Source organism: Abrus precatorius, unplaced genomic scaffold (assembly GCF_003935025.1).
Source record: "Abrus precatorius isolate BTA unplaced genomic scaffold, Abrus_2018 Scaffold9, whole genome shotgun sequence".
Lineage (NCBI taxonomy): Eukaryota > Viridiplantae > Streptophyta > Magnoliopsida > Fabales > Fabaceae > Abrus > Abrus precatorius.
The window spans coordinates 27,422,827-27,434,664 of record NW_020874439.1 but is presented as its reverse complement, the minus strand read 5'-3'; the positions used below and the strand labels follow the sequence as shown (position 1 = coordinate 27,434,664).

Below are 11,838 nucleotides of genomic sequence, written 5' to 3'. Positions count from 1 at the left end.
TTTTAAGATTTGTAATTACACACAGTTATAAATTGTGAAATGTTCAATAACTCAAAATCAAATCCTGTCTGTTTCTAATACATAAACAAAACAAAAATCTAACAACACGCCTTTTTTTTAATATACTTTTTATTATTAACTAAAATTTATTAAAAATTACAAAAATTATTTCATTCTTTTTGCGTTACATATCACACGGTAAACTGAATTCCCTCGCAAATTTCCCGCGTACTTTGCTAACAATATTTTTATTGATCTGACAAATGGAACCCTGAAACTGCGACTTGCCCCAAATCCAATCTTCTTGGTGTTGTGTCGTTGTCATAGTTGGGAACCAAATGAACTCTCGGGAAGCTACTTTAGTGGCCACCGCAACTGTGTTTGGTGCCTTAGCCTCCGCAATAGCTCTCCGCTTCTTTTACCTCACCCAGAAGCATCCATCCAATGTTAAATCCTCGCAAAACGGCACCGTTTCCTCTCCTCAGGACCCTTTCGACCCCTCCAAGCGCAAAAGGTAATTTTTAGCTCTCATGTTGAGAACATTCATATGGGTCTTTTTGTGTTCATTTGGAGTTTGGACTAAAATTTTACAGATACTTGTCGTGGGATGACTATTTTATGGCAATTGCATTTTTGTCTGCTGAGAGGTCCAAAGATCCTAACAGGCAGGTCATATTTCATTTTTGTGAAAGCCCCCCTTTTTTTTTCTTGAGTTGATTTGCTTTCGGTGGTTTAAAAGCACTGGTATTTGTGGTGGTGTTATTTTTTAAGGTGGGGGCTTGTTTGGTGAGTCAAGATGGTATAATTCTTGGTAAGTTTCTCATATTCATTCCGTTTATTATGTGAAAGACGGATTTCTTACTTAGCTTTTTCTTGTGTCAGGCATTGGTTATAACGGGTTTCCAAGAGGGTGTTCTGATGACAAGCTACCCTGGGCAAAGGTTGGTATTTAAGAGAGTGAGTTGAGTTTTTGAAGTATCATTTGAACATTCTCATTCTGAAACCTCTGTGTGTGTTTCAGAAATCCAGGACCGGGAATCCTTTGGAGACCAAGTACCCGTAAGTGTTTTGCTTTTGCCCATTCACTCTCGTTGAAACCTTAATATTACATTTGCTTATTTGGATGAGCTGGATTCTTTTCTGAATTTAATCTTCTGTGGCTTAGTAATTTTCTTGCTTAACTCTTTGTATTTTGCATTATGCGTAAGCTTATTTTTTGTCTACTTCAGTTATGTTTGTCATGCAGAAGTCAATGCTATTCTCAACACAAATCATGCTTCTGCTGCCGGACAGGTCAGTTCTACTGCACTAGGTCATTTAAGCGTCCTAATTGAAAATATTGACTTATGGTTTATTTATCTTCTTTCTTTTGAAACTTGCACATGCACAATATCATTCACACACAAATTGAGCACGTCACAACCTACACCATTTAGCAGATAAGAGAAATTTCTTAGAGATCTCTCATAAACAAACAGGGTTTTTTCAGCCACCTAATACTAAGAAATTTCTGTTTCCTTTTTCTAATCCATGCAGCGGCTATATGTGACCATGTTTCCGTGCAATGAATGTGCTAAGATCATAATCCAGGTTGGCAACCTTGTCCTGCATGGCGCATAATATGTTCTGAACCATTTTGCAGATGAGATATAGATTTTTTTTTTTTTTACCGAAGTACAAATGAAGTTTGAGAGTAGTAGTTTTCCTTCATTATTCTGTTAATAAAATATAATATGTAAATCACCTCATTTATACTAGTTCTTTCTCATGTGAAGACTGTTTGAGAATCAGGTTTCATTCATTCTGTCATGGCTCAATACTACTGTCGGCTGTCTAATATGATGGGGTGGGGTGGGGTGGGGCTGCGGATAGACTCAAGTTGGATAGTAACATGGATTACAACTGCTTTAGTGATACGTTGATATAAATTGCAATAATTTACGGGCTCTTATCATCTGATAATCATATTTAATACTGATTTGATCAATACCAACTTGGAAGAATCTTTGGCAATAACACTACGAAGACACATTGTGGGGCATCTTTCTATGCAGTCTTTAGACGAGGTGCATTATATATCTAACTTCTTTCTTGCAGTCAGGAGTTTCTGAGGTCATTTATTTTGTGGAGAAGAGATTAGAAAATTCAGATGTTGCATATATTGCCTCTCACAAGCTACTTTCATTGGCTGGCGTAAAGGTAACTTTTCCAAACATTTTTAAATGTTGAGTTCAGTTGGCTAAGGGATACCTACTGATACTGACTCAATTTTCAACAATTGTTGGTTATATTTGTGTTTCAAATCTCTAGCCAATATCTGTAAGATCGTGAATATAGCTTTGATGCGAATTCATTAATATGCAGATCAGGAAACATCAACCACTGATGAATGAAATTCATCTGAAATTTGAGGAGCGCTAGATTTTGAAGCTTGGCTTAAATTTTCACTACGTGTAGTCTCACTCTTCGGAGTTACTGTATGATGGCTCTATCGATCCAATATTTTGCATAAAAGTTCATATATCTTGAATTTCTCCGCAAACCAGATAAGCAAACCATGATAATAAGTCATAACACTTTCGGTCCTACGGTATTGCTTTGTGCATTTGTGCTTTAAAGTTGAAATAGACACCATCTGTGGTCTTATCATTGGAACTAGTCAAACCGTCTGGGAGTCTGTCTTGAGAACTCCATTCTATCTATTATTGCACCAGCGAATATACCATCTTTCTCCGATAGGCAAATTTGTTTTTAAGATCGTTCCAAGTTCAGATATTGTTGCTGCAATCCAGAACATGCGAAAAGATGCGGAGAGCACTATTCAAGCTTCAGTAAAGAAAAAGATTCCAAATAGCAATTTCACTGCAGAGCTCTAGATAGATTTAAGTACGTAAAAAGGTCAAATCTTCGTGTTGTTTAACTGCAGCAGCAGCCTTTTTTAATTTTTTAAGAATGGCACCGTTATATTCATTAGTGTTATCACTACATAAAAATGAAATGCTTTATCAATATGCCTATCTAGCTTTATATAGGAAGTATGAACTGAGCAATTCCTCTGCTTCAATATATTTAGGAGCGGCTTTCTGAAAAGTGCAAGATATATAACTAAACAAACCAACTAAAACAATTGTTTGAGTTAAACCGGCTCTCTTGAACAATTGATATCCAAATGTTATTTTTTTAAAAGAATAGCGGAAACTTAATTAGCTGTCACTACACAGAATTAATGGCATCAAGTTGCCTACGAAGGTCCTCGAGGTCATCATTATCAACTATTGGAGTTTCAGGAGTTGCCTTTTGAAACTCGTCTGCAATAGGAAGTTCATGTGTGAGACCTTCCGGCAGAGCATCTGCAATATATTTTTCGGGAAAAAGGTTAATACTATCGTGAATATGCTTTTCCAATTAATATTGTCATTAACAATAAAGCAGATGCAGATAAATATATGACCGGGAAGAATGTTATGAATGCATTAGAAATTTTTGTTTTCCAAGGAACTGGATAGAAAAGAAAAAGAAAAACGCTCCCACAACCCAGGGCAGAATTTTCCCAATGGTTCAACAAACTAGGAAATCCACGAATGCATCTATAGTCTGATTTGGATAAACTTTTAAATAAGAACTTATATGAAAATAAAATAAAATGAATGAAAAAATAAGATGAATTAAACTTTTTTATAAATTAAAATTAATTAATGCATATCAATTTAAAAAAATCTCGTTTAACTTTTTCATAAGGTGCATAAGTTGATTGAAATTTATCAGATTTATTTATTTATTTTACTATTTTAATTTTTTTTATAAGTACATTTTAAGAAATTTATACAAAGTGGTCAAGTTTATGAAAACTTAGGGCCATGTAAATTTTGGTGCCAACATTTTTACTTGACAAATTGTCTAGTAATAACAAGACCCTTTTCCATAGAAAGAAATGCAACACTTCAGTTAACTTATAGGAACAAGGGCATTCTCGGAGCTTATGATTTATGAATATAAACTTCAGAATGCAATTAAGATAATACCTGAACTTCTGGTATCTGGACCATCCAGCTCAGCATCATCAACAACACTGGAAAATTAATGCAAAAGAACATCACTAAATATGAAGGCCAAAATTTCTAGAAAAGAATGTGAACTTTATACTTTACGATACTTTACATAAATGATTACAAGTATATCAGGGATTAAATCTAATCTATTCCAACTGATTAAGCATTTCCCATCTTCTCTTACACACTCGTAAATGAACAGAAACAAGATCATTAAACACCTTATATTCCATTCATTATCTTGGTGAAGTGGCCCTTCCTCAGTTGTTTGTGCTTCAGCTTCCCTTCTTGCTTTGGCTGCAGCATCTCTTGCTGGTTTTGCAAGCATGTATTCGTCCTGCAGATGCATAGCATGTATAGCTCAATAGTTGGAAGGAGTAATATCAGTTCTTCGATGAGATCAAATTTGCGCAACAAGGGCATGGTTGAAAACAATTTACCTGTCATTTTTTTCCAAAATTCCAAACATAAACAAATTACCTGTCTTTTCAAGCATGCTACATTTGAACATTGAGGGTTTGGCTTCATTTGCATAGTTGGGAAAAAATCCTTTAGAGAGTTATATCCCTACAAACAAATAAACCAAAGTGAGAATATCAGCACACAGTTAATGTATTTTTCAAGAAAGACAGTGCATCTTTCATTAAGGTAGCTTCTTCAGATTCCTCTGGGAAATAAAATCAATTCATTTATTAGTTTTTAAAATATAAGGAAGCATTTGCATCAACTCAAAAGAAGAACAGAGGAAGCACCAATGCAGTGCTTACCAAATACGGAGAGACTTGTCCAAAACCTAACAATAATTTTAGTGTGTTTTGGACTAGAAGACCAGCAACCACACCCTGGGAAATCAAACAAGATATTGTAATGTGGGATAACAAGAAACTAATGCGCACCTTCTAAACAGTGAACATAAAATAAAAAAGCCCCTACAGATAGAAGAAAATGTTTATCTAAAAAGAAATATATTTTATATTAAGTTTGCAAGCCCCAATATTCAATATACTGAAAAGAAAAAAATGTAAACTCCTAATATGTTTGAATTTTAAACTACAAAGAAGAGATGAAGCCAATCTAGGATATGTAGACTTATAGTTTACCATAGTGGTTGGTAAAGATGCAGCACAAACCCCTTCACGCTTGAGTGTCCGTTCATCTACCCCAGATGCAACAACCTAAGAGGAAAATAATTGAATGCTTCACATGTTGTACATACTGCATACAAATTTCACATCTACTGTAAGGTGGATGTAGTAACAGACATCAATAGATTTTGCTATGTAGACATTTGTCCAAAGTTTTTCATATATTGGGATTAGATAGCTCAGTTATTTATATCATATGGCTGAGATTCAGAAATCTTGTATACCGCCAGGTTCAATCAAGTTTAATCCATTAAGGCAATTTATTATCAATTGTGAATCATTCTCAAATTCATATCAGAAACAGTCATACCAGAGGAGGTGCACATGCAAAACAGGCAGTTTCACCAGGGATAAGTAATTGAATATGGCCAGAAACAGCATCCTCAGAAACACCTGTTCAAATTTTTATATTTCATGAGTTTCCAACACACCAAAAAAAATGAAAACAAAAGACTGTACTTCATTCATCCAGATGTGCAAAAGAACCATACAAAATTTGGATATAGAATGTATCAAGTGCTGATATGCAATATAACATGTGCCAGTGTACATAGTCACACAAACACAAAAAAAGGTATTCAGCTATCAGATATGTATACTTGTATAGAACCATATAACATTTGTAAAGGGCAGTAGATTTTGCAATGTTTATCAGAAGCACGTTTATTTCTATATCTCTTGGGTATTTCTCTTCATATCACTACTCTGCAATATTGATTAAGATGGTGGAGTTAATTCTGAACATTTTAGTTTCCTTTGGAGAACAGTCCAAGAATTTTTTTCCTTAACAAGAGAAGAACTATGTTAACCCTTTTGCTTACCTGACTCCATCCATGTTTGGCTCAGTTCATTACAAGCCTGCAGTGCTTACAGAATTCAGTGAGACATAAGAATTTCTACAGAAAACCAAAAAGAAGAAAAGTAATTAATTTTAATAAAATGTATTATAAATACCTGGTTAACAGCCATTCTTGCTTCGTAATTATCCACACAACTTAAGACCAGATCCACACCACTCCCTTGTTTACTTGAGCGAAAGGATTTATTTTTCAAACTTGACATAAAGGTTTCAAAACCTGAGATGGTGGTGATATTCAGTGTATAGCTCTAAATCAAAAGGGGAAAAAAAATATCATCAGGAAAAGAGTATTAAGAAAATACCAATCAACGAAATGCATATCAAGATTCATTTTAATAATTACATAGACATATGAAAAGAACCAGGGGCCATAACCACTGTAAAATACTTACTTCAAGCACAACATCAGGGTTAATTTCTGAAAGAGTCTGCACAGCTGCATCAGTCTTTGTCATACCAACCTGAAAAGCTAACACATTATATTATGCAATGGATACAGTGAACTTCCAGAAACGCTTGGGTGTTAAATATATATCTTTGTCTGTACAAAATTCTGAATCTTAGAGTTAGCATCAAATTTCTTATTTCTATTTTGTCAACCAAGAGAATATTAGTGTTAGAAATCAATTACGTTATTAGCCCTTTCAGTTCCAAGACATAATGACTGGAAACAGTAAACAGAAAATGAGGATTTGGATACTCACCTGATCTGGACGGAAGAAAAGCCTATTCATATTTGCAAGCTCCACTTTGTCATAATCATACAACAGAAGCCGACCTATACCGCATCTAGTTAGCATCTCAGCTGCAACACTTCCAACACCACCTATTCCCTGTGATTGTACAAGAATGATTAAAGAATCACCATTTTCAACCAAAACAAAGAACAAAACAATGAGAGGAACTTTTAGTTTATATAAATTTAAAATAGCAAGGATGACCTATTTGGCTTATCCTTTAAAAAAAAGGATTCATCCATTGTCTATGTCCATGGCCGAAACACCATAAGTATCTTAGAATCTTTTAATGAACAAATTCGTCAAGAGCACAGAAACTCGTTGCATAATTCAAGTATTCCCTGAGTAAGTATGCAGCAGATTAAAGGAGTTTATATCCAAGTACAGCTAGCTAATGATACTATTTCTTTCCTTATATGAAGAAAGGAATTGAATATCACACCCAAACTCTTTCAGTATGAATTCAATATGAATATCCTCCAAACATACCCATACAAGATTGATCCAAGATACTGTAATTATATACCAATGTAGCAAATTTGGATTAGTTTCTCCTCCATATAAATAACATCTTTGCCATCAATTATGTCAGATTGGAAACATGTTGTACTAATTGGTAACAAATACACCAATAAGCTTATTATCTATATTCAGAACTTGGATAGCATATAATCGTAACTTCATTTTATAAAAAAATATAACCTTAAATGAAAACAATAATGTCAGTTTAAATAGCTCAAAATTTAGGTGATTCTAAGAAGAAATAATGAGAATACCTTCTTAATTAACATGTAAATCTTAGGTGAAGGGGTAAGAGTAATGATATGTCCTCTTGAAATTCGAAGTGTTCTTTTGTCTTCGAAATTCACTAATTCAAGCCATTATTAATAGAAAATAAATAAATAAATAGAGTATCTGAGCATTTGTGGGTGAAACAATTCACACGCATGTCACAAAATTTATGCTACAGCTACAAAGAGTAATGGAGGAGATTGATACAGACAACTATGGCAACTGAGAAATCGCGTATTCTTTCATAGTTCTCCACAATTCCCATCCTCTGAAGTGCCATAAGCCGACTATAAGGATTGCTATCTACAACCTCAGCACTCATATCCTGGCAAACACAGTAAAAGGAGGATTAATCGATAAAAAAACAACTTGACACTAAAAATTCACCAAATGCATTACACAGACGTCCCAGGCCAATAGGCAATTACCTCAACTTTAGAGCGTCGAACAGGTGCAGCCGTTGCAAGATTCGAAATATGCTCAACACGCAATTGAATCTACAAAAACATAAGAAATAAATCAGCGCCGAGCTAAGAGAAAATGTCATATGTATTAATGGCACCACCACTAAGATGTTAACTCAACAATCGGATCTAAGAATGCACCATAGCAGAATCATATGAATAAAACTGTTAGGGACCAAAATAACTTTGAATTTCATATTTCATTGAAGATCTCGGAATATAAAATGAGAATTGAGAAGAAGAAGTACCTTATGGAGCGAAGCATGATGAGATGGATCGGGAAGCGATTGGCTCAAAGATTGAAGATCGGCGAGCAACTCTTTGAGTTCGACTTCCATGTCGGCCCCGAATTAATTGATTTTTCCAAACGCCTTTTCTGTTCTCTGCGATTGTGTGTTTCTGTGGATAGTTGGAATCTGCATTCAAAGTCTTAAAGCAATGTTTTTAATGCTTCCGCCGTAGTCAGAACTACCTCCAGTTACTGTGTGCAGGCAATCGCTCCACTCGCAAATTTTCTTCCCTGGTTCTATTGCATGTCTTTTGTTTACTGCACACCTACAATTGCTCCCTATAAATTCATAAATATTTTTATTTTTAATTTCTTAATCTTACATTTGTTGACATTTAAAAAAAAACCGCGATTAAAATCATAAATCTTTTATCCATTTTTATTTCAATTTAATCTTATTTATTAAATATAATGAAAAAATGATTTTTTTGTGAATTATGATAATTTTTATTTATATTTATGAATTAATTGTGTATCTTTATTTTTAAATGAGAGTATTTTTAAGATATATATTGAATACAAATACTTTTAAAAGTTAATTCCTTTCTTGTTAAATCTTATGACTTATTGAGTACAATTTAATTTTAATTTTTAAAACATTATATATTTTTAATCTTTTAAAATATTATATCTTTAATTTAGCCTTACTTATTATAATTAATATTTTTATTAAAAATTAAAATATTAATTATTTTTAATTTGTATATTTATCAAATTTTTAAAAATATACAATATATCTTTATTTTTATTTTTAAAGTTATTATAATTTAATAATATTTAGTGTAAAATCATTAATTATGATAGTCGAGAGATATGACCAAGTTATTATCAAACAAGAGTTAAAAGATTAAAATATTAAAATACTAAATTCAAATAAATAATTTTACATTTTAAATTCATGCAAAACTTTACTTGTGTATGTTTTTTTCTTTAATGCATTTTTTATTTTTATACTTTAATCTACGAGCAATTTTAATTTTTTTTTATTTTAAATGCTCACTTCTATTCCCTCTACCTTTTAAATGTGTAAATTTTGTCTCCTAAATTTTAATTTTTTTAATATTTTCTCTACTTTTTTAAATGTGCAATTTTAGTATTTTTAGTTTTATATTTGATTTTGTCAACAGCAGACTTGCAAGTTAGAAGAGAAGATATCCTTAACAAGGCAAGAAGAGTTTGTTTGGCATCTTCAGTGATGTCGATCATTCCTAATTATGTTGTGTATAATTTGCTAGCTTTCTTCTATCTGTTCAATGTGTTACATGATAGTTCATTTTATCTACTAATCATGGGAGAGATATTCCCTTTGTGGGTTGGGCCGAAGTTACTCGTCCAAAACATTTTGGAGGTCTTGGTTTAAGGCAATCGGGTAACATTCTTATTGGGTAAATTATTCTGGCAATTATTGCAATGCGAAGAGAAATTTTGAGTTTGCTGTATTTTGGACCAAACAGATGAACTTGGACCTTAGTTTGGCTTTCTATCCAAAATGCCATGTTCTGAAGACGTGGTTATTTGGTGCAAATGTGCAATAATCTAAATGAAGTTTACATAGCTCTAAATGAAACATTGACACTTCCCAGTCTTGGAGTTGATCAAGGAAATTAATAGTTCCCGAGAAGATGAAATTCTTAATTTGGTTGATATGTCATGAAGCTATTATTTGCAATAATATTATTTTGCAAGAGCTATTTGGAGTGATAAGGGTTATAATGTGGAGAGACGGTCATAGGCACAATATTGATTATTGAAGGAACTTTGACAGAGGTGTCTTATGTTAGAGCCCAAACTTGACAGACTTTGGAAGAGTTTATTGAAGGGATTGGTCTGTTTCTTTGGCACATTCTTTGCAAAAGTCTAACATTTATGTTAATTTCTTGACCAAATTTAAGCAGAATTTTTCAACAAACTTTTCCCAATTCTCATTTCAGTGGTGGTGGCCTCCTCTTTATTTTTTAGGCTAAAATATTATATTGAAATTTGATCAAAAATAAGAAATCCAACACACAAAACTAAAAGAGAAAAGCAAATCCCCATTCCACAAACAGGCGTCCACGTGTTCAAAAGCTATTTATTATCTTATCCCTGAGATAAGAGGCAACGCTGATATCCTCTAATCGTCTCCCACTCAAAGTCATAGCCTCTTGTTCAGCAAAGAAAAAGAAAACAAAAACCCGCACAAGACCCTTCCTTTCAATTCCACAACTACACTGCGCAAAAATGGCGTCCTTGCACCACCCCACCGCTTCCCTCCAATCCAAACACACCTTAATCCCCCGAACCACCCTCACCCCAAAACCCATCTTCAACCTCTCCCTCCCCGGCTCCACCTTCACTCCCCTCAAGCTCAAACTCCCCATCGCTTTTCCCACCGCGCGCCGCTCCAACGGTCTCCTCGGAGCCAAAATGTCAGCCACCGCGGCCGCCAGCTACGCCTCCGCCCTTGCCGACGTGGCGAACTCCAACAACACCCTCGACGCGACCACCTCGGACATCGAGAAAATGGAGGAAATCTTCTCTGACTCCACGGTGTTCGACTTTTTCGCCGACCCAACAGTGGAAATCGAGAGGAAACGCAAGTTGGTGGACGAAATTGCGGAATCATCAGGGTTCCAACCCCACACGCGGAATTTCCTCTACATCTTGGTGGACGCGCAGAGGATTGACCTGGTGAATGACATAGCGAAGGAGTTCGAGTTGGTGTATAACTCTTTGACCGACACAGAGCTTGCTGTTGTGACCTCTGTGGTGAAGTTGGAATCGCAGCACTTGGCGCAGATTGCGAAGCAGGTGCAGAAGCTCACTGGGGCAAAGAATGTGAGGATTAAGACCCTGATTGACCCTAGTTTGGTTGCGGGTTTCACTATCAGGTATGGGAATTCGGGGTCTAAGTTGATTGACATGAGTGTGAGGAAGCAGCTTGAGGAGATTGCTGCTCAACTTGATTTGGCTGATGTTGAACTCGCCGTATGAGATTCCCTTTATAGCTTGTCTTCTTTCTCCTCAATTTCGTTTACTATTATTATTTTTTTGGGGTAAGTATATGTATCAAATATTAAGCCTCAAGTGTGTACAACTACAACCTTCTTACAATAACTTGAGTTTTAAATTTTGGAAATTTGGCTTTGATTCTTGTGTTTTGGACGACCATGGGCGCGTAATCTGTATCCAACAAGAAAAGCAAAGACCTTCTTGAGACTATTTTTTTTTTCAAACTTTTAAAATTATTGTATATCTTCAATTTCTCATTAATTTTTAAATATTTAGATTTTTAAAAAAGATTTTGAGAGTTTTATATAAAAAATTATTAAAAATTTAAATTATTTTATTTTAAAATTTAAGAAGATTGATTAAATTTAAAAAGTTTAGATATTAAATTAAAATTAAAAGGTGTAAGAATATAAGTTATATAACAGCTTTTTTAAGGGAGACACATATAGATGAACTTAATCTAATTTAGAGTTTTTAAAGTGTAATGACATATTTCAAGTTAAGATCAATGT

The 11,838-nt window shown here is 34.2% G+C and overlaps 3 protein-coding genes across 4 annotated transcripts; 2 read left to right on the top strand and 1 right to left on the bottom strand.

The window, feature by feature from the left end:
* The first annotated feature begins 317 nt into the window (after window positions 1-317).
* Window positions 318-2,421, top strand: LOC113851137 (deoxycytidylate deaminase). The gene is made up of 9 exons (XM_027481617.1): window positions 318-514; window positions 594-669; window positions 772-811; window positions 883-941; window positions 1,022-1,059; window positions 1,230-1,293; window positions 1,537-1,590; window positions 2,098-2,199; window positions 2,365-2,421. Exons 1-9 carry the CDS (start codon window positions 339-341, stop codon window positions 2,419-2,421), a joined length of 666 nt encoding a protein of 221 aa, XP_027337418.1. The 5' UTR covers window positions 318-338.
* A 637-nt stretch (window positions 2,422-3,058) lies between these two features.
* On the bottom strand, window positions 3,059-8,597 carry LOC113849539 (ubiquitin-like modifier-activating enzyme 5). Of its 2 annotated transcripts, none has more exons than XM_027479513.1 (14): window positions 8,295-8,597; window positions 8,011-8,079; window positions 7,794-7,907; window positions 6,758-6,886; window positions 6,446-6,514; window positions 6,149-6,301; window positions 6,016-6,052; window positions 5,505-5,587; window positions 5,150-5,224; window positions 4,817-4,891; window positions 4,530-4,616; window positions 4,271-4,386; window positions 4,023-4,069; window positions 3,059-3,350 (listed from the first exon to the last, which is right to left on the bottom strand). In XM_027479513.1, exons 1-14 carry the CDS (start codon window positions 8,382-8,384, stop codon window positions 3,214-3,216), a joined length of 1,281 nt encoding a protein of 426 aa, XP_027335314.1. In that variant the 5' UTR covers window positions 8,385-8,597; the 3' UTR covers window positions 3,059-3,213. The 2 variants fall into 2 exon arrangements, 1 of the variants encoding a protein (XP_027335314.1); XR_003502100.1 differs by having other exon boundaries at window positions 3,065-3,350; window positions 4,490-4,616; window positions 8,295-8,592.
* A 1,843-nt stretch (window positions 8,598-10,440) lies between these two features.
* LOC113849318 (ATP synthase delta chain, chloroplastic) lies at window positions 10,441-11,601 on the top strand. Its single transcript, XM_027479151.1, has one exon. The coding sequence runs from the start codon at window positions 10,556-10,558 to the stop codon at window positions 11,306-11,308; it is 753 nt and encodes a 250-aa protein (XP_027334952.1). The 5' UTR covers window positions 10,441-10,555; the 3' UTR covers window positions 11,309-11,601.
* The last annotated feature ends 237 nt before the right edge of the window (window positions 11,602-11,838 follow it).